This window comes from Pongo abelii, chromosome 2, assembly GCF_028885655.2.
Source record: "Pongo abelii isolate AG06213 chromosome 2, NHGRI_mPonAbe1-v2.0_pri, whole genome shotgun sequence".
Lineage (NCBI taxonomy): Eukaryota > Metazoa > Chordata > Mammalia > Primates > Hominidae > Pongo > Pongo abelii.
The window spans coordinates 24,061,115-24,084,017 of record NC_085928.1 but is presented as its reverse complement, the minus strand read 5'-3'; the positions used below and the strand labels follow the sequence as shown (position 1 = coordinate 24,084,017).

At 39.6% G+C, this 22,903-nt stretch overlaps 2 protein-coding genes across 7 annotated transcripts in view; one reads left to right on the top strand and one right to left on the bottom strand.

Moving 5' to 3' along the window:
• CCDC191 (coiled-coil domain containing 191) overlaps positions 1 to 14,125 on the bottom strand; it is a 90,157-nt gene extending 76,032 nt beyond the window's left edge. Inside the window, exons 1-4 of one of the 3 annotated variants that reach the window (XM_009238515.4) lie at positions 13,786 to 14,125; positions 11,006 to 11,044; positions 3,992 to 4,133; positions 88 to 231 (exon numbers count right to left, since the gene is read on the bottom strand). In XM_009238515.4, coding sequence (XP_009236790.3) covers positions 88 to 231; positions 3,992 to 4,133; positions 11,006 to 11,044; positions 13,786 to 13,875 — 415 coding nt within the window. In that variant the 5' untranslated portion in view covers positions 13,876 to 14,125. The remainder of the gene's footprint in view (positions 1 to 87; positions 232 to 3,991; positions 4,134 to 11,005; positions 11,045 to 13,785) is intronic. The other 2 variants (XM_054551494.2, XM_054551495.2) reach the window with 2 other exon arrangements.
• A 19-nt stretch (positions 14,126 to 14,144) lies between these two features.
• Positions 14,145 to 22,903, top strand: part of QTRT2 (queuine tRNA-ribosyltransferase accessory subunit 2) — a 31,599-nt gene continuing 22,840 nt past the window's right edge. Inside the window, 3 exon segments of one of the 4 annotated variants that reach the window (NM_001135529.1) lie at positions 14,145 to 14,274; positions 14,409 to 14,516; positions 22,634 to 22,854. In NM_001135529.1, the coding sequence (NP_001129001.1) occupies positions 22,655 to 22,854 (200 nt within the window). In that variant the 5' untranslated portion in view covers positions 14,145 to 14,274; positions 14,409 to 14,516; positions 22,634 to 22,654. 4 annotated transcript variants of the gene reach the window in all.

Genomic DNA, 22,903 nt, shown 5'->3' with positions numbered 1-22,903 from the left:
TATCATTTGTTATTCAAAACAATTATAAAGACTTCTTAGACACATTCATTAGATATTAAAACTTAGAAAAATCAGATAAGTTCTTACCATCAAACTTGTCATATTTCAAATGGCCATTGGCTTCCGGCATAATAGTGACACTTGACACAGTGTTTTTAGCATCACCTTCTTCCTCACTTGCTAATTCTTGCTTAAGTTTGGTATCTAACCAGTCATTAACCAGCTCCTGAGCTACAATAAAACAAAAACATTTTAAATATTTCAGTTACTTCAGAGATTTTCTTTATTCACTGTTTTCATTTATTCAATAAATATTAATTGAGTACCTATCGTGTCAAGTACTGTTCTAGATACTGGAATACAACAGTGAACAAAACTGGAAAAATAAGCCCTAGCATCATGAAACTTACATTCCAACTGGGGAAGAGAGACAATAAGTAAATAAGAGAAAAGGTAGAGACAGGAAGACATGGAAGATGGGTGTTGTAGCTTTAAATTGGGAGGTAAAAGAAAGCTTCACTGAGAAAAAGATATTTGAGCAAAGAAGGGAAGAAAGATAGAGAAGTGAGGATCTATAAGGTAATATTATTCTCTGCAGACGGAAAGCAAATGCAGAGGTCCTGTGCAGGAGTATCTACGGTGTTGGAAAAACAGCAAGGAGGCCACTGTGGTCAAAGGGAAGTGAGTGAGGAGGAGACAGAAGGAGATGAGGTTGGAGGGATAATGTGCAGATCAGGTTTAGGGGAGTGTTTAGGGCAATGATTATCAACTAGGTGCAATCTTACCCCCCAGTGGACTTATGCCAATGTCTAGAGCCATTTTGTGTTGTCATAACTGGGGAAGCAATACTACTGTCTAGTAGGTAGAGGCCAGGGATGCTGCTAAACATTTGCAATTCACAGGACAGCCCCCACAAAAATTCTCTAGCCCAAAATGTCAATAGTCCTGAGGCTGAAATTCCCTTGCTTAGAGTCTTGACACTACTCTAGCTACTTTGGCTTTTACTCTGAGTGCAATGGGAAGCCACAGGAGAGATGTGAGCAGAGAGGCGATATATTTTAAGAGAATCACTTTGACTATTAAGTTAAAATAAACCATAGGGGACAAGCACGGAGGTAGGGAACACCGATTGGGAAACAAGTACAATAATCCAGAAGAGAGGTGATGGTGGCCTGGACCTGGGAGTGGAGGTATTAATAATGGTCAGATTCTAGAAAAGAATGTTTTGAGGTGCAGTTGACATGACTTGCTAATGGACTGGATATGGGACATAAGAGAAAGAAATCTATGAGGTTTTTGGCTTAAGCAACTGCAAGGATGGTGATGCCATTTACTGAGACGGGGAAGGCCAAAGATAGCAGCAGGCTTGAGGAGGAAGATTAGGAGTTCGTTCCCAGACATGTTAGGTTTGAGATGTTTAGAAGACATCCAAATAGGGATGTCAAATATGGTATTGGCTACAATACTCTGGATTTCAGGGGAGAGGTCCAAGCTGAAGAAATAAATGTGGAAGTTTTCAGCACGCAGACTGTATTTAAAATCATAGAAGTGGATGAAATTACCAAAAGAGGAAGGTAGACAGAGAAGAGGTTCAAGGACCGAGTGCTGAGGAACTCCAGGATTTAGGGGTTGAAGAGATAAAGTGGAACTAGGAAAGCTGACTAGGCCATTGAGGTAGGAGGAAAATCAAAGAGTGTGATATCCTGAAAGCTAACCTCCATTTGGATTTCTTTCTTAATGCTATTGAGAAAATCTCCTGAAATTATTCAGGTATGGGGAAAATGCCTGCTTTAGCATAACTTTCATCATTGTTATTACTATCAAACAGCTCTTTTGTCTATTTTCTCATTACCTTCATCATTATTATGATCATTATTGCATAGTTAGTTCTTAGGGAATGGGGTGTTTATATTAAATGATGCCAAGAGGCATTTAATACAGATAAAATAGGAAAAAATAAATCAGAGTAATATAAACGAAGTGTTAAAAGCATACTAGCAACAAATGTCATTGGCTTTCAGGGGAAGGTAGAGAAAGGGAGAAGATATTTACTGAGTAGCCCTTGCGTACAATAATTCAAACATTTATGTGTATAATAATTTATATGCAAAATAATTCACACCTACTAAATGACATGTATTGGTAAATGGGGATTTACTGTGAAGTGCCCCCCAAAAACAAATAAAACTTCCCTTAGAGGGGTTAAACTGTAGAAATACCTTGTGTTAGACCACATGAGAAGTATACAAACTACCTTAAAGCACAGATTTTCCTCTGAGTATGTTCCTCAGAACACTACTTTTGTAGAATATTAGTATAGTTGATGAGAGGAGAAAAAAATGATATAAACCTTTGAAAACCATGTTCTATCCATTGGTGTTCTATCCATACACCAAACCATGTTCCTAATGTGAATCACTAGTTTCTCAGGATAATATACAGATTTCAGGATAAAAAGAGGTTCATGGTCTAGGCAGCATTGGAAATGAGGCAAGTAAACATTTCTTTTTAACTGCAGGACTTCTCAGAACCCTTAACAGGCTGAAGTATATTGTGTATCTCTATTGGCAGGGAAGGAGGTGGGGTGAGCAGTATCAGCCAAGCCAATTTCAGAATCAATCTCCTTTCTCTAGCTCCAGTACTATCAACCACTCTAAACCACTCACCGTTACTGCTCACCCAGACCACTGCCAACAGCCTCCCACTGGTTGCCCTTTTCTCTCTTTTTCTCCCCTATAATCCATTCTTCCTATATTTAATTAATTAATTTATTTATTTATTTATTGAGATGGAGTCTCGCTCTGTCACCCAGGCTGGAGCGCAGTGGCAAGATCTCGGCTCACTGCAACCTCCGCCTCCTGAATTCAAGTGATTCTCCTGCTTCAGCCTCCCAAGTAGCTGGGATTACAGGCACCCACCACCACGCCCTGCTAAATCCTTCATATATTTTATAAACTGTCATATTACTCCTCTGCTTAAAACCCTTCAATTCTATCCTGTCATACGCAAAAGAGTAAAATCTAAATTCTTTCCCCAGGCTTGGAAAGCCCTATGTGACATGCCTTCTCCTCACTCCCGCCAGCTTCTCTCTGTGGGCAAGCTCCAGCCACACGGGTCTTCCTGCAGCACACCATGCCTGTCTGTACTTCATGCTCCCTTTCCATCTGCCTGGATGCTTCCCCCATCACATTGTTCAGCTGACTCCTTGCTCCTTGCTGACTCAGGTCTGAACTTGAATGACTTATTACTACTAGATCACTGTAAAATTTTCTTTATTCCCACAGGAAATGTATATTTCATGAAAGCAATGGCTTTGTCTCTCTTGGTCATAACCAGTACTTCCAGTGCCTACAATTGTACCTAGCACAGAGTATATGTGTGTTGAATAAATGAAGAAATAAATGGAATAACTAGAGACATGAGTCATCCAAATGGAAGTTGGCTTGTAGGACATCACACTCTTGACTTTCCATCTACCACTGTGGCCTCCCTTTCTCAGTCTCCTTTGTTGGTCCTTCCTGATTCCTTCTATACCTAAATGGTAGAGTTCCCCAGGGCATCAGTAACGAAAATACCAAATTCCAGAAGAGTAAATGCTTCTGGGACATAGGAAGGTTAGACTGTTTTTAGGGTCTCTTTATCAGGAATAAAACTGATTTATAGACTATAGTCAAATTATCTGTATAATATCTGATCAAATTAACATGCTACCATCTTTGTCACAGGACTAATATCTTACAGCATTCACCAATTAGCTGTTGTATCAAACTACCTCTGGATGTAGTTCTAATTTGGGAAACAAAATGAGGCTTAAGTATATCCTTACTTGTAATATTGGAGTTAATTCCAGAGTAAAAATAGCTTCAGGGGAGTAGAAAGAAAAGGAAATTAAGAATAAGAGTAAGAAAAACTTCCATTCTCTACTTTGAAATACATCATGGGTTATGCTTTAAGAATTGTTAACATCGCAGCAGAAAATGCATTCTCTTACCTTCTGCATAGATTTCATCATGATCCTCTATTTGCTCAGATGTTTTCAAATCTGTGATTTGGCCCCAGGGACTTCTAGGTAAATCTGAATTTCTAGTAAAAAATGCATTTGACACTGCAAACTCTGAGGCTTTCTCCACTCTCTTCAATATAACAGAAAAAAAAAAATCCATAAAGATGACAACAAATTTGTTCAGTTAGAGAATTTCTCTCCTACTCAAGAAACTGATTTTCTACCACCTACTAAAATTTGTTCATTTTTCCATTTTTGGAGAAACTCTTGAGGTTTAAACATCAACTCCCAAATATTCTGGGGGGTTTCATATATAATATTAAATTAATTGCAGTATTTTACCAAGTTCTAACAGATGTTCACAATTTTGATATTTGAATAAAAGTTATTAAGATTTAGATAACTTTTGTTTAGGGCATTAGTGATAGGATCCTGAGACATGGATATTTTACTTTAAATAAAAAATATTATATTAGTTTTCATGCCCTTAGGACTTGTATATGAATATGAACCAGAGGTAGAGTAAACACAGTTCAGCAAATTAGTACTCCTGAAGGAAACCTCCCATCTCATATTAGGCAATCATATACTAGGTTCAATAAAATTGGGATAAACAGAGTCACTGAACTGTAGCCATCTAGAATGTTTTAACTCAACAGCAAGAGTCTAGTAAAAACATGACCAAATTTGCAGGAATGGGGGAATAGCAGAAGTGGACAAACTGCCTTAGTGTTTTTATTTACCTGCACAGATTAAAAACACTTATATTAGGCTGGGTGCAGTGGCTCATGCCTGTAATCACAGCACTTTGGAAGGCCAAAATGGGAGGACTGCCTAAGCTCAGGAGTTTGAGACCAGCCTGGGGAACATAGTGAGACTCCAACTCTAGTTAAAAAATAAAAAATTAGCCGGGCGTGGTTGTGCACACCTATAATCCTAGCTACTTCAGAGGCTGAGGCAGGAGGAATCGCTTGAGCCTAGAGGGTCGGGACCACAGTGAGCTGTGTTCATGCCACTGCACTCCTGCCTGGGTGACAAAGTGAGACTGTGTCTCAAAATAAATAAATTTAATTAAATAAATTTTAAAGCTGGGCATGGTGGCTCATGCTGTAATCCCAGCACTTTGGGAGGCCGAGGCGGGTAGATCACTTGAGGTCAGGAGTTCAAGACCAGCCTGGCCAACACGGTGAAACCCTGTCTCTACTAAAAATACAAAAATTAGCCGGGTGTGGTGGCATGCGCCTGTAATCTCAGCTACTTGGGCAGCTGAGGCATGAGAATCACTTGAACCCAGGAGGCGGAGGTTGCAGTGAGCCGAGATTGTGCCACTGTACTCCAGCTCGAGTGACAGAGCAAGATTCTGTCTCAAAAGAAAAAAAAATGTTAAAACTTATTTTATAACTTAACCCCTAACTTCCCCCTCCCAGAAACCTGCTTTCTCCCATGATTGCTGTGTTTCTTCCAACTCAGGTAGTGACAACTGCATTCCTCAGGATGAAAACTTTGGAGTCCTTAATCCAATCTATCTCTCTCTTTCTCACCCCACATATAATTGATCAGGACATCTGTTGACTCTATCTTTAAAATATATACAGAATCTGACCCCTTTCCATCACTTCCATTGCTACCATGTTGGTCCAAGGCACAACAATTTCCTGACCGGTTTTCTGGAATAGCCTCTCACCATAGCAGTGAACGACGCCTTTAAAATGAAAGCCACATAATGTATGTCACAACTCCACTCAAAAGCCTTCAGTGGCTCCTGATCTCAATCAGAATTAATGTCAAAGTCCTTATAATGCGCTTCCAGGTCCTGCCACGCAGCCCTTTGTGAGCTTTCCAAGCCCCTTGCTACTCCTCCCTTTGCTCATTCTACTTCAGCCACATGGACCTCCTTGCTTGTTTCTCCTCAAATATGCTCAGTGTGTTCCCAGCTTAGGGCCTTTGTACTTGCTTCTCCTCTGCCTGAACTGCTCTCCTACAGATACCCATAGGCCTCCTTCCCTCATTTCCTGAAGCCTTTGCTCAAATGTCACCTTCCCAGTAAGGCCTTCTTTGACTACCCTATATGAAACTGTAAACACTCTCCTCCAGCTCTCCTTCTCCCCATCCTCTGCTCTGGTTGTCTCTATAGTACTTACCATCTTATCATATATTTAATCACTTATTGTCTCCCTCAGGTAGAATGTTGGCAGGAATTCTTATCTTCTTCTCAAGGAGAACTTGGCACCAAGAACAGTGCTTGGCACTCAACAGGTGCCCAATAAATATTTGTTAAAGGAATGAATACATGAAAACTTTATTCAGAAAAGCTGTACTTTCTGATATTTATATTGTCACCTGACCTATTCTGAAAATGACTTTTCCTCCTGCCCTTTATGGAAAGACTGGTAGAACCTCTGCCAAAACTTGCCATGGACTTTTCCATCCAAATTCTTGTGCGTTTCATACATTAGCTTTAAGTCAGACAGAAGCAGAGGAATAAAGCTGAAAAGTGAAGGGTAACTTGAAAAAGATGTAGAAAACAGAACATACAGGCAAAGATATGAGCCAGAAGAAAACATGATCCATTAGAGTTAGAGTCAAGAAAATATCATTCACTCCTTATGAAGTCACTTGGTAGAGACCTATTTTCCCATATTATTTCTGATAGCCTCTGATGCATGCAAGTTTACGTTGGTAGCATATGTCATGTATTAGATTTATGGTTGGTACATGGTCTTTCCTTTAGGCTCTTAAATTCTAAGACAGAAAGAGAATTTTGCATATACTGTATGTGTTTGTATATGCACATATGTAAATAATGTACAAATAAATTGATCAAAACAGTGTTTTAAAAACCCACAAACAAAAAATTAACAACAAAAACAGATTCATAGACTAGACTTGACTTAGTTCCTCAGGCCTTGAATGAAAGAAATAATTATGTATTATGTGTCATCCTGCCTGAGTTGGAATTTGTACAGGTTCTTAACAGAGGAGGGTAGAGAGGTTGGGAGAGAAGACGAGAAAGACTGAAGGATAAAGAAGGATAGAGGCTGGTACTGACACGGAAATAAAGACAAATGTTTGCTTGGCTTTAACAAGGCAAGTGTTTGGGATATCACTTAAAATGAAGATTTGAGGAGAAAGAACTACTGGATGATACTAAGGACTATACATAATCTCTATATTTGTTTGTGTTAAAACATTACATCCTTAATATTTTTTTTCAAAATAAATATGTAAGACATAGGAGACAGCTACCCTATATTTAAGTAAAACATTTTGGCAATTTAACAACTTATTCTTTCAGCAAGTCCTGATTGAAGGTTAGCTCTGTTCCCAGCACCGGAGTGGGCATTAAGTGAAAACAAAAGTAAAAGTTTCTGTTCTTAAAAAGCTCACTTTTTTGTTTGTTTTTGGTTTCCTATATCATGTGTGCAATAAACAACTCAAGGACAGTTCTGAAGCAATGCAGGGTGATTTAAGAAAAACTAAACACCTTCAAAAGTGTATCATAGTATGATATATATATATATATATATAATATATAAACATATTACTTGTAAAGGAACTATCTCAGTTATTCCCACGATCTTATAAATGCTCAATATGTGTTCCTTGTATCCCACAGCAGACATCAATCCCATGGTCCACTACAGATCCTTTGTAGCCTATCAACATGGATGGCAGAGACAGCAGTTACAATGTCATCCTTCATTTCCTCAAAACCAGTGGATACAAACATGAGCTTCTTGACATACTGCGTGCTCATATATAATAAATAGTTCTGTGAGTAATAAATTTTTGAAGCTACCCATTCTTTTTTAATCACTTTGTACAAAAGCAAATGCTTGAGGCTGTATCTGTGTACATAAATGCCAAAATAATTCTAGGTGAAAGAGTAGTACAAGATGGGATTAGGAGGTGGAGGTAGGTAAGGGGGATTTGTCCACTTAGAGGGGCATCTCAAGTTGAGCTGCAAGGGAAGGATCTGGATTGGCCTCACAGGGAGGACGAGTATTCGAGGCTGAGGGATCAACATGAGTCAAAGCAAAAGGAACACCTGTCTGATGGAGGGGAAGGAGACTGGCTTGACGGGAGTCATGGAGGATCAGTATAGGGACTGCTACAGATAAATTGATATTACAGGTTGATTGCTAGAGGGCTGTCAATACTTATCTGGAATTTATAGAGTTTCGTCTGATGGCACATAGAATAACTGATGATTGGAGAGTAGGGAAATGATTTGATTAAAATGTTTAGAAAGCTCAATCAAGTTACAGAATGCACTGGAGTAAGATGAGTTAGTCCATCTCATCAAGATGAAGATAAATTGTAAATCATGGTGGACTGTTGCATTTTGGGTGAGTTGCTGCAGGACTCACAGTTTTACCCAACCATCTACCTGATTCTAGGTGATTTCAATGTCCTTGAAGATGAATCACCAACATCTCAGCCTTGAGGTTTGGTTGTTCTTCTGTATTCCAACAGCTTTCCCCTCAATTCCACTTCAGCAACCTACTGACATGGTGACCCCGAACCATGTCACAAAGCATGGTTCACAACATTTTCCATTGCTTAAACCAAACTGATAACCCCTTCTCCAACATCAACCTCTGATCCATCTCCCTGTTTCATTCTCCCTACTCCTATGACACCGATGTTGGACCTAACCAAGTCTTCTAGTCACTGTACACCTCCCTCTTCTAACTTGAGTCCTTGAAAGGGTTCCTTCCTTTCCTACTCAGTGTGGATATGCAGCTACTATCTTACTGCATCCTCAAACCCCTTGTTCCTTGGCTGTTCCAGTGAAAACCTCCAAGTCTGGATCAATCTGATCTACCAATTTTTAGTACCATAAAATATTATGGGCTGGGCATGGTGGCTCACGCCTGTAATCCCAGCACTTCGAGAGGCTGAGCCCAGCGGATTGCTTGAGCCCAGGAGTTTGAGACCAGCCTGGGAAACATAGTGAGACCTCATCTCTATTTAAAATATATATTTAAAAATTAATTATGGTTAACTGCTTCAGCCATGTCCCTAGTGCCACTGAGAAATCTTCCTTTTCTGTTCTGAAGAGAGGCCTTTCTCAATTTTTACTATGCTCCATACCCTTTCCATATATTCTCCCCTTCTTTCACATAAAGAAGTCTCAGCTGATTTTGAAAGGGTGGTCCACTCAAGTGGACTTTGAAGTCTTAGGTCCAGAGGTTATAACTGTTTAGGGTACACCCAGAGTTAGCAATGAAATAAGAAAAGAAGACAGAGAAGTGAACAAGGAAGTATTCGAAGCAGCAGGAAAAAGACAGTTACAAAAAGACCACGAAGGAGAGGATTTCTAGAATAAAGAAGTGGTAACTATGTCAATGTAACCTGAAAAAGTTTGAGGACTATCAAAAGACTACTGGATTTGGTCAGGAAGTCATTTATGACAACAGTTTCTGTGGAATGGTAAGAAATCAGGACGCAGGAGAATAACTGTGGACACAAGAGGACAAGAAAAATACAAAGGCAAGGAGTCCAGGTCATGTATCCAAAACATTAGATAAGAAAAAGAAATCGTTCAGGAATCAGAATAGATTACAGGATCAAATAAAGACTTATTGATTTTTTTCAAGACAGGAGATTTGATGACATACTGGAGACAGAGCCAATGCAGAACTGTTAGAGGAATGACAAAAGATGATAAAAATTGAGCCAAGCTGGCTGAAAACTATACGAAAACGGACAATGTCACAGACAAATCAGAGCAAAATTGTATCTTCCGGTTTTAGTTAAATCTTTGCCTCTGAAGAGATGGTAACTGTGTGACTAAGCCCTGCAGGGACTTGGCACTGGGACTGTCAACACTCACATGCAAGCTAGTCTTACTAGATATTGAGGAGTGGCCTTCCTAGAAACTAGCACTCATGATGGTAGATCCACTTTAGTCGTCTTCTAAGTTAGGCTTTCTGCAGTAGCCAGGAAGCTTCCCCTGACCCCATTTAAATTAGTGCCTCTCACCACATACTTCCATTACATCTTTAATTCTCTCATGAGCTTTAGGTAAGTTGTTTATTCTCCACTGGACTGTAAACCCTGGGAGGGCAGGGACTGTACCTGCCCTGTTTTAGCTCCCCAACACAGTGGGCTAGTACTTAGTAGGCACTCAAATACCAACTGAATAAATAAATGGTTAAAAATTATTACATCTGGCCTAGGATCTATTACATCTGTCTAGGATCTGATGCTCATGATGCATGCCAATTTAGATGAGTAATCACTCTTCAAAATACTGTCAGATTGGTCTTTTCCTGGGAAAATGCTGCATGATTTTGAAACATGTGGTACACGATGAATTGAATATGGCAAGTTGCCAAACTGACACGCAGAAGCACACACCTGAAATGATTTAATGGCACTTTCAAATTAAATGGTACTCAGACTCAAAAATACATATCTCAGGCCTGGAAGAGATGTCAGAGATTATCTAACACAATCTCCCCTTCACTGAATCCTCAAACATATTGTTCATTAGCCTAACATTAAGTGACCATTTAGAGTACATTAAAATAGCTTCAGTGGTAGAAAACACATCTCTATAAGAATGCCCAGTCCACTTTTGGATGGACTAGTCATTAGAAAATTCTTATTTGTGATGCACACGTAGTTTTCACCCATTAGTCCCTATGTCATTGTAACTACAGTGCAGTCTTTCCAACATCGAGGAAGGCCACCATATCCTGTCCCAAGGCTTCTTTTCACAACTCCTTTAATCCTCTTCATGTGATACTCATGGCATTTGAAACGATGTCTACACACCTGTTTTCTTTTCATTCCTACTTAAATGGTTTCATGAGAGGCAATAGAATTATGAAAAAAAATACTAAAAAGTATAAAATTAAGGCAACTTACATAGTCACATGGGAATAAAAATAGCAGAGTATGTGCAAAGTGGAGATCTATTCATATTTCTTTTCCATCTGATTATGCTTGACTCTTAATTCTCTTTTTATTCTAAATTTGAAATATCCTTACCTTTATCCAGTGTTCCACATTGTCAGGATCAAAAGCAGGCTGTAGATAACATACACAGGATATTAATATGCAGCAATATCTTTATCAGCTTTGCTATTTAAATCTATCCTTCTGACTAAAGCATATGGAACAGTGTCCTTTATTATTTCCCCAAAGCATTTCATTAGAAAGTTCAGCATGATTAGCAATAAAAGACACAGAATAGCAGTATGAGGAGAAAACATGAAGCCTTCCTGGGACATTGATTGTTTTTATTTCTTGTCTAGGCCCACCTTGAGATTGTGATTTAATTGGTCTGGGATAGGACCCTGGCACTGCTATTTTTTTAAACCTCCTTAGGGTTAATAGTCAAGATATAGAAATGCTAAATATAAAGCTACTCATTAAAAAAAAAAGCACTGATTAATTAGCCAGATTATCCAAGTAATCTTTAGCTTAAAGAAGGGTATGTTCCTCTCCTTACTCCTTTCATAAGTAGCCTGTAGCAAGAGGCTTTCTCCTCTTACCTAGATCAGGGATCTTGTTTGGCCCAGTAAAAACTGAAGGTTAATCAATCTGACTTCTACTGTTTTACAAAGCAGAAAATATAAATTTCCACCCATACTAGTCAGGTATTAATCTGAAATTAGAAGTAAAACCATCAGGGCATTTCCTTTCTTCACTCTCTGTAACTCCCAGAAGCTTGGAGAATTCCCTCTAATAGTCACTTAACAAACAGAGTTATCTTCTTTGCCAAAAATGCAGGTGTGTTTTGGCCGGGAGCAGTGGCTCATGCCTGTAATCCCAGCACTTTGGGAGGCCAAGGCGGGCAGATCACGAGGTCAAAAGATCAAGACCATTCTGGCTAACACGGTGAAACCCCGTCTCTACTAAAAAAAAAAAAATACAAAAAATTAGCCAGGCATGGTGGCGGGTGCCTGTAGTCCCAGGTACTCGGGAGGCTGAGGCAGGAGAACGGCGTGAACCCGGGAGGCGGAGCTTGCAGTGAGCCGAGATCGCACCACTGCACTCCGGCCTGGGCGACAGAACGAGACTCCGTCTCAAAAACAAACAAATAAACAACAACAACAAAAAAAACTGGGGAATGGGGCGAGGGTTAATCAATCTGACTTTTACTGTTTTACAAAGCAGAAAATATAAATTTCCACCCAGATCAGTCAGGTATTTATCTGAAATTAGAAGTAAAACTATCAGGACATTTCCTTTCTTCACTCTCTGTAACTCCCAGAAGCTTGCAGAATTCCCTCTAATAGTCACTTAACAAATAGAGTTATCTTCTTCACTAAAAATTCAGGTGTGTTTTTAAAATAAGGGGAGATCCTGATGATTTGTCATTGGAGCACTAAATCTCTTTTGGTTTGGCGTTCCCAGTTCATGAATTGCTTCTTACTCAAATATGCTCTTTAAAATAATAATAATAATAATAATAATAAAATAAGGGGATATCTAAACTAGCATACTGACACATGGAAGTGGGAAAAATATAATACTCTTTCACTTACCTAACACTTTACCTTCAAAGCATCTTACTGATAACTAATTAACGCAGCTGTACTGCTTAATAATTTTGTCACTGCAACAAAGAAAGAGCTGATCCAATTAAAACACAACTGAACTTGAAGAAGCCCTATGTTTTTACCTTTTTTTCTCTAGGCAGTAATAATGAGCACTAGCAGCAAAAATCCTTCCTTTTGGAGTCCTAAGAAATTATTCTAAATTTTTACCTTTCATCATCAAGTCCATATCCATAACCTATTTTGGATCCAATACATTATGCAACTGATGTATTGAAATAGCAGCAGCCTCAGTTGCCAAGTCTCCCTGATGCTCCAGTCTGTGCCCTCTAGTATCTAGGGCAACATATTTGTCATGTGGAATATGTCCATTGCATTTAGCTGGTAAATTTAGAATAAATCGCAAGAACAACTTCCTGGGGCCCTCACAAAGGCCACATACATCTACAGAATATTATTTAGGAAAGTATAACTTAAGGGTGAAAACAGCTGGTGAAACTGCTCTGTAGCTGAAAGCTGAGAAGCTTCTCCATTTTAGTACTCTCATTTAGATTTTAAGCATCTTTTTGGGGACTGTTAAAAAGGTAGTTTGTGGAAAGCACACATGGTGCAACTGTGACTTTGCACATGTCACATATGTTTCAAGTTTAAAATGGGGTTATCAGTTTTTTCTTATCTTCAGGTGCTAATGCATCCAAATGGGTGATAGATACGGAGAGAATCTATTTTTTGAAAGTTGGTTGAATTTAGAAATTCCTATGTGAATCAAGTATTAATGTATTCAATATCCATTTGCACTCCTGAGTTTATTTAGAAACTTTACGTAAAAGTGGAGGGGCAGGAATATAGGCAGGGTATTTAATGTGAAGCCCTCCCCCGTTAAAAAAGATCAATTACCCCAAGATTTGCAAAAAAAAAAAAAGAGAAAAAGAAAGAAATGTGCGAGAAATTTCCTAAAATTTAGGGTAGGGGGAATGGAGTTTGCAAACTCCCTTCACCCCGATGGGCATTAGCAGACACCTCCGGTTTTAGAAAAGCGTTACAAACAGTTCTTCCACGATGCTGCCCACCAAAGCCGTAATGTGCCCAGACCCCAGAGCTCCTAGAGCACTTTACTCAGGGCAATGCTGGCTTTGGGGCGGTCAAGGCAGGGGCGTGTCAGCTAAGGATGAAGAGGCAGGAAGCACAGAGAGGCCGCGACTGGCTTCCTGACTGCGCCGCGCCTTGGGAAAGTCCCCGCCCTCCAAAGCTCTCGATTGGGATCACCTTGGGACTCGGCTTCCTTGTGAACCGTTTCCAGCGATTCAGCCCCATCCTTTTCTTTGAGGAGGACGTTCCCTGAGGCGCCAGTAGCATTTTCCAAGTTCGAGCCCGAACCTCGGCCAAAGCTGAAACAACCGCTCTTCTACTCGGGCTGCTTCCGGGCCGCGCTGGGAATTGTAGTTCCTCCGCCCGCAAGGAAAGCAGGCGTAGGACGCCGTCGAACCACCACTCCCACGAGGCTCTGCCCAGGCCTCTCGCGTTGGCTCAGTTACCATAGCAACGGCAGAGGTCCCTCGCTCTCGCCGTCATCAAGGCTCGCTTGAATGTCGGCTTTGCTTTTTTTCTGGCGCCCGGTGATGACGCAGTACTCCCTGATTGGCTCTGCACTGGACGCAGTGATTTTGGGGCAGAGAATTTTGCAACACGTGGTAGTGAACTGTGAGGAGTTTGAGGGGGTCTGAAGACTGAAAGAGTCGAATGGTTTGTTGGCAGGTAAGTGCCCCTTTGCCCTGCCGGTGTGGGAGCTGCTAGAGATGGATGAGTCACGTCGCGTCCAGACGCTTCCGGGTTGTGTTGCAGTAACGGTGATTGTACTCCCGCCATGTCTCCTCTCCTTCCCTTTTCAGGGTCTCCTGGTGGATTGGTTTCTCTAAGTTCAGATTTTCATAAATCGTGTGAGCGTCGCCGACACCTCTGAGATAAAAAGGCCCCTTTCGACTAGCCTCTGCTGAAAGGTAGAGTTTTCAGGAAGTTTTTATTCCGAACTGCCCATGGGAGGGTGGGACCGTCTTCAATCTCTGAGCCAGGTGCCTAGGGAGGTCTAGGGCCATGGAGATGGCCCATGGAGCAAAGATAAATCCAGGCTTATTGGCTTAGTCGAGGTGTTTCCAGAGACAGCCCATTTAGGGGTGATAAATGGGCTTATAAAGCAGAGTAAAGATTTAGAACAGGAGTTTTGGATTCAGCTACTTTGTGGCTATATGACCTTAGGCAACTTGTTTAATAACTCAGAGACCCTGTTTTCTCATGCAAAATGGGGACGATAATACCTGAATCACTGGAGTGTTGTAATAATTAAAAATAAATGTATGTGAAGCATTCTGCCAGGAAATGTAAAGTAAAGTTGATTTGAAATTGGTGAAAATGAAGTTAGGGAAGCTATGCCCTCGGACTGTTGCAGCGATCCTAGGACCAGCTCTGTAACTGGTCTATCTGAAAGGCGGTTGAATAAATTGTGTTCATACAAATTATGCAGTATCACGAAGTAGTTTTTTTCAAAAGGGTAAGTTAGCTTTATGTCTCTTCTTCAGGAAAGACGTCTAATGTTTATTCTTGAGAGAAAAGCAAATTGCAGAGAAGTGCATATATTATAGTATAGTATGTTTCCATTTTTGTAAAAGCAAACCCTGACCAAAACACTCCCTCCCATGTGCAAGTATGTTTAAATATTTGTATGAGAATGGAGAAAGATTGCAGAAACTGGGAGGATGGATTAGAGGCGGGACGGAGAAAGGGAAAAGAACAAGAACACTATAGCAAAATGGAAACTATGATTATAATGTGCTTGTGTACCAGATGGAACTTCTAATAAGCTCCCAGCCTATTAGAGTACAGCGTTGAAAACTAGACTTCGATAATTAGAGTCCTTGCTCTGCCACTTACCAGCTGGTGATTTTATCAGCCTCAGTTTATCATCCATAAAATGCAGATAATAATGGTATCTGTATTATGCATTTGATATGAGGATTCGTGGAGTGATTATATAAAGAACAGTGCTTAATACATAGTAAATACCCGATAAATGTTAGTTGCTATTATTGTCTTTCTATATGTGAAATTAATTTAACTTTTTGTGATTACTGACATTTGGAATTCTACCATCTTATTGTGTTTACTATTTCTTTTTTCGGTCTCCTTTCCTTTCTTGCCTTTTATTAGGTTAATTCATTTCTCTTTATCTTCCCACTTCCCTCTCCAGTGAGTTTGGAAATTATGCATTCTGTCATTAATCGTTTAACAGTTACTTCTGAATTTTTAACACACATACTCAACAAAGTTCAACGTCATCGTTATCTCTTTCCCCCTACCAAATGGTGTAAGGATTTCCGAATGCCTTGGAAAAATTTTCAGTTACTGTTTTCTAGAATTGTAGCGTTCTTCATTTCTTTTTTTTTTTTTTTTTGAGACGGAGTCTTGCTTTGTTACCCAGGCTGGACTGCAGTGGCATGATTTTGGCTCACTGCAACCTCTGCCTCCGGGGTTCAAGTGATTCTCCTGTCTCAGCCTCTGGAGTAGCTGGGATTACAGGCGTGTGCTGCCACACCTGGTTGATTTTTGTGTCTTTAGTAGAGACAGGGTTTCGCCATGTTGGCCAGGCTGGTCTCAAACTCCTGACCTTAGGTGATCCTCCCACTTCGGACTCCCAGAATGCTGGGATTACAGGCGTGAGCCACTGTGCCCGGCCAGCGTTCTTCATTTCTGTGTGTCATTTCTGAGTCAGCTCAATGCACTATATTGTTTAAAAGTCCTTCAGTCATTTTTCTATGCATATACTATCATTATAGAAAGTGTACATGTGTGGGGGAGAGGGGTAAGAGATGCTGATGTGTACTTATATATACAGCTTTCCTTTCACAAAAAATATGACCATCTTTTGCCTTAGGAAATTTTGGACATTTCCATGGCAGTATGTAGAGAATCCAGCTAGCAAACCTTTAAAAATCCCTTCTCTCCCGATAAATGAAGAGCGGAGGTGGTGGGTCGCACTGGAAGTGTTAGGACAGGTACGGTGTTGCCAGAAGTGCAGGGAATCTTTGTTAGTCCTTGTAAAGGTACAGATCCACTGACAGCCTGTCATTTGTCTTTACACTCTTAATGGTTTTTCCTTAAGACTTTCCCAGGAATGCCATCTGTGACACCAGAAATATTAGAACAGACCCACAACAAGTGAAAAGGGAAGGGATCATGATAAAGGCAAATAAAAACTAGTTAATATTTTGGAGACTGTTGATCTATTTCTTGAACTTTCCTTGGGAAAAAGGAAATAATCACTCTCAAAGCATGTTTTTAAAAATATGTACATGAATATGTGTATGTGTGTGTACTATTTTATTACTTCATAGTAACAATTTATTGTATTTGAGCCTCTAGAAAAGAAGTGTAATTATAAAAAACATTTACCATAATCTGAACAATGAATGAAGAAAGGAAGACTTGGTTCTTCTAGCTCTGGACAAAATTCCATTTTTTTAAAAAAAATATTGGTTTCCAGCTGAAGTATAGTACATTCTCTGATGTTTTCCTCAGATTTTAAAATATTTGCATTCATCCCCACAAAACAGAGTCACTGACAATGGCAGTTTATTCTAGTACTTTTTCTTAAACCCAGTCACCTGCTTTTGCTCCCTTATTTTTGTCTTCGGTAACATGTTGAGTTACTGTGATTAGGGTGGAACTTTTATGAAGCCCCAAACAACAGAAGTGAGTATGTAGCACCAAAATCGTTCACTGTAGAGAAAGCCAAGTGGGTATTTCTCTCCAGTTGGCTGAGTGGGTTCAGTATTCTAAGCTGAGGATTTTGGATTTCATCTTTAAAGTTATTTGGGATTAAAGCATTATATCACAGGAGAGCCCATCTCTGCCTCTAAGAATATGGTGGCCAATGTCCTTTAGAGTTACAAAGGACCTCTAATTACAGACTTTCAGTTAAGAATCAAGAAAGTTGTTTCTTCAGTTGAGGAAAGAGTGGGAAGGGGAGATGAGAAAGAAGAGAGAAGATGCCTTCAGGACTGAGTGGATGATTAATCACACTTGAGACTCGTTTGTTAAAAGATGGGAACTTCTAGAATATGTTCATTCTTTCCTCACACAAGGATGAAACTAAGAAGTCTTTGAGAGAAAGGTAAGTCTTGGAAGCCAATGGTCTGGGCTTCCAGGTCTGGCTGCCTCTATACTCTTAGAGAATCCTTGTGTCCAACCTTGGAGAATCTGAGATTGGTTGTTTGGTAATCTTCGCTTATCTGTGGGGAATATGTTCCAAGACCCCTTGTGGATGCTGGAAACTGCAAATGGTTCCAAACCACAGATAGATAGATAGATAGATAAGATAGATAAGATAGATAGATGATACATACATATATACATACATACATACAAACCCTAGATAGATAGACAGACATACAATAGACAGATAGACAGTATGATGTTTCCTATCTATACATACCTATAATAATGCTTAATTTATTAATTAGGCACAGTAGTAGATCTTAGTCACCTCAGCAAACAGTCTTTTTTCTTTTCCTAGTTGGAGAACTTTAACCTTTTCTCATAAGGGAACACTTTATGGCTTCCCTTTGGCATATCCGTATTGCCAGCATCACAACTCTTGTGCTGTGGGGCTAGTCGTAAGTAAAATAAGGGTAACTTGAACATAAGCACTGCAATACAGTGACAGTTGATCTGATCAATGAGACAGCTCCTAAGTAACTAAGGGGTGAGTAGCGTCTACAGTATGAAGATGCTGGGCAAAGGGATGATTCACGTCCTGGGTGGAACAGAGCAAAATGGCGAGAGATTTCATTATGCTACTCAGAATGGCATGCAATTTCAAACTTACATTTATTTCAGGAATTTTCCATTTAATATGTTTGGACCTCGGATGTCCGTGGGTAACTGAAACTGTGGAAAGCAGAACTGTGAATGGGGGTACTGTATTAAGAGAACCAATGGGTTTCCTTTTAGTTGCCTTTATGCACCTTCTTCTTCCCATTCTGATTCTATGCTTGCATGGCATATTTGGCTTCATGTATTGCATTCTATAGGGCAAACATGCCACTGACTGGTCCACTTTGCTTTTTTTCGATTCTCATAGTAAATAATTGTGCATACTGATTTTATTGTTTAGTCTCTGAAGTTGATAGGTTTGAGCCTGACCCTAAGTGATGGCTCTGTGTTGGGTATATAGAAAAGGTCAGGCTCAGCTTACCAGGCAGAAGCCTAAAATCCCTTACCAGTGGCCAGCCAGCCGTCCAAGTAGTACAAGACTGTAAGGCACTGGAGGGAGCAGCAGCAGGTGGCTAATCTTTGAGCCCCTGTGTAATTCTGTTGGCACAGGTTAAAGAACTTGACAGCTGCTTTCTTTTATCTCTTTTCTTTCTCTTTCTCTTTCTTTTCTTCTTTTTTGTTTTTGAGACAGGATCTCCCTCTGTTGCCCAGGCTGAAGTGCCAGTGGTGTGATCATGGCTCACTGCAGTCTCTGCCTCCCTGGCTCAAGGGATCCTCCTACCTCAGATTCCCAAGTAGCTAGGACTACAGGTGCATGCCACCATTCCTGGCTAGTTTTTGTATTTTTTGTAGAGACAGGGTTTCATTGTGTTGCCCAGGCTGCTCTTGAACTTCTGGGCTCAAGCGATCTGCCCACCTCGGCCTCCCAAACTGCTGGGATTACAGGCGTGACCCAGCGTGCCCAACCAAAAGCCACTTTCTTTTTATGACTTTCCACATTGTGTTCTAGGGGAAAAAACCAAAAAGCTGTTTCATAGATTTCACATACACTTTTGAAAAATCTTGTTATTTTAAGTGGCCATGGTATGCTGCAGGATATTCTAAAAAAAAAAAAATCTGAATGCATCTCCTAGCACGTTAAATTTACTCTCACTTAAAAGCCATAATTGGCTGGGTGCAGTGGCTCACACCTGTAATCCCAACACTTTGGGAGGTCGAGGCAGGAGGATCACTTGAGCCCAGGAGTTTGAGACCAGCCTGGGCAACGTAGTGAGACTCCATCTCTACAAAAAAAATTTTTTTGATTAGTTAGGTGCAGTGGTTGGGCATCTGTGGTCTCAGCTACTTAGGAGGCTGAGGTGGGAAGGTTACTTGAGCCTGGGATGTCAAGGCTACAGTGAGCCGTGATTACACCATTGCACTCCAGCCTGGGCAATAGAGTGAGACCTTGTCTCCAAAAAAAAAAAAAGAAGACAGAATAAAAAGAGTACAGGCCTTTTGCAGGAGGTCCAGGTTCTAGACAAGCCTATGGCTAAGCAGGCCTAGTCTCAGACTCATTACAATAAAATGGCAGAAGGGGTGATGTGGTGATGAGGAATTCCCAGGTAGGGGGTCTCTGGTAGTAATGGAACTCTATAAACTATTTTCAGTATTTCTAAAGTCTAATGGTAATTATACAATACTGGATATTAAGCACAGTTTTACTAAAGCACAGGTTTGTTGTTTTTACCTGGAATTGAGTTAACACAGCATGGAAAAGCAGATTATCTCATGCTTATCAGAAGCTTTGGTTGTCAGTCGTTTGTGTCATTTATTAATAAACTGGAGAAACGAGAGCATAGATTTGATGAGGAGAGATAATAAAAGTAACATTCTAGAATCCTATACTTCATTTTTCAAACGTATTAGTTTTACCCAATGAAGGTTCTTCGTGCCTTTATATGAATTTAATTTAAAAAACACTGTTCATGTGTGTACATTTAAACTCTTTACCTACTTTACACAGCTCAGATGAGAGAGTATTTTTGGAGTAAGACAGAATTTTTGGAGGAGCCAGCAAGTTCTTGTCTCTAGCCCTTTCTGAAATAGCTTCAGGCAACACAGTTTCTTCTGTTCTCAGACGTATGTGATAGTAGGAAATGCATAAGTTACTGCAGCATTTAAAAATTCTGGTCCATTAAATTTTCATTAGTTCTTATTTATGTTTCAAGAAATCTAGTGTTGAAATCAATTATATTGGTTGATTTCAATATTCAGTCAGAACAACAGGTGTTGATTCATGAAGCTTTGAAGTACATTTCTCATCTTTGTGCTTCCCCCTGCTTCAATTCTCCAGAGCTACTTAGATTACAAAATGCTGTCTTAAATTTCACGTTAGAGCTCTGTTGGTTTAAAATATAAAATACGTTTTTATCACTTGAAATCAGTATTATCTGATAAATAAGTAAGGCTTACGATTCTTTTTTATTTTCTAGAGTATGCTTTTATTAGCTTATAAGTATAGTTTTACAGTTTTTTTAAATGAACCTTCTTGTTTCAGCAGTTTTAATGTGTGACAACAGGGTATGTAAAAAAATAGCTTTTATACTATTTATTAAAATATAATCTTTTTTTCCTTACCAGTCTCCATTTATGTGGGTTCTAATGACACTTATTTTTATGTTTCTAATGACACTTATTTTTATGTTTCTATCTTTGTGATAACTTGAAATAATGATATTATAGTTATAGAAAATTGACCAGGCTTTCATCAAACACTTATATTAGTTTTTATAATTTGTGTTTAGCATAAAATCTCTTCTTAGACCATACAGAAAGTAGTTATTCTCTTTTTTTTAAGAAAGTAGTTATTCTTATGTCTAAGATTCTAATGACAAAGATGGCTATTTTATTTAAATTTAAGAATTTATGTCTCCTAAAAAAAAGTAATGTTTTTATTCTTGAATATATTTAACTAATGATGGATATGTCTTATTTATTTGGTGACAGTTTAACAATGGTTCACTTTCAGAGTATGGTATGGTATAATGCTTTAGAAAATGAGATTTGGCTGGGCATAGTGGCTCATGCTTGTTACCCCAGCACTTTGGGAGGCTGAGGTGGGCGGATCACCTGAGGTCAGGAGTTCGAGACCAGCCTGGCCAACGTGGTGAAACCCCATCTCTACTACAAATACAAAAATCAGCTGGGCATGGCCGCATACGCCTGTAATCTCAACTACTTGGGAGGCTGAGGCAGGAGAATCTCTTGAACCCGGGAAGCAGAAGTTACAGTGAGCTGAGATCGCGCCACTGCACTCCAGCCTGGGTGACAGAGCGAGATTCTGTGTCCAAAAAAAAAAAAAGAAAGAAAAGAAAAGAAAATTGGATCCTCTCTGATAGCTCATTTATCAACTAATAAAACTGGGCCTGGGCCAGTTTTTAGGAATTCCAGAAGATATGGTACTTGCTGTAGAGATGTAATGAAGTATTTGTAAAATGTTGGTATGTCTGGTGACATTTAGCAGATGATGTGTGTGCCTATCAAGTTCTGTAGTGCATTTTAAAAGTGGAACCCAGTATTTTGCTTCACTGAATACTAAATCATTTAGGAGCACCCAACAAATAATTGATAATGTTTTCTGATTTTTTTTCCCTGTATATCTATAGAAGTTAGAAAGTGTATCTTTATTTTTTCTTTAAACACATATTAGTCTTTCCCAGTTATAAAAGTAATGACACGCTGCTTATGGATTGCGTGTATGCTCCACACAGTTTCTCACTTCTGTTTGGATACCATGTAAGAACAAATTGGGAAATAATCCCACTTCAGAGATCTGTTTATCTTTTGACATTTATTTTTCCATATATTTTCATAAACACCAGGATGCTGTTTTCTTCACTTAACAGCATTATTAGGAAAAAATTGCTATATTGCTTAGCATTCCCTCAAATTGGAGAAAGAAGAAAATGGATTATATCAATAATCAGTATGGCCTAAGCAGTGTTACTATTCTCTGTATACATTTTCAAGGCTGAGAGAGCCTTGGCTTCATGACATTCTTCCCATGATTAGTCTTTCTAATTCTGTTCTTTCATTTGTTCGGTTTTCATCAGCTCAGACAAAAATTCCATGACTAAATTTAAAATTAGTTGATGCCAATATATTGTTCTGGGACCTTAGGGAAGGTATCTTATTCTCTTTATGTCTTTTCCCATTCCCCCATTCTTGATATCTGTGAAAATGTTTAGACTGGAAGCAGTAATAAGCATGCTATCATTCATTTTCCTGAAGATTTTTTTTTTTGCAAAATGCTTGGCCTTTAGGTGTTGTGAAGCTCCTTCTATACTTAATGCTCTTTTCTTGACAGGACCTAGAAGAATCCTTTAGGATGAAGCTGAGTCTTACCAAGGTAGTTAATGGCTGTCGCCTAGGAAAAATAAAAAACCTGGGCAAAACAGGGGACCACACCATGGATATTCCAGGCTGCCTTCTGTACACCAAGACTGGCTCCGCCCCACACCTCACCCATCACACGCTGCATAATATCCATGGGGTTCCTGCCATGGCTCAGCTTACGCTGTCATCCCTGTAAGTGTTAGAACCGATGATTCAAGTATCAACTCTGGCAGCAGCTTAG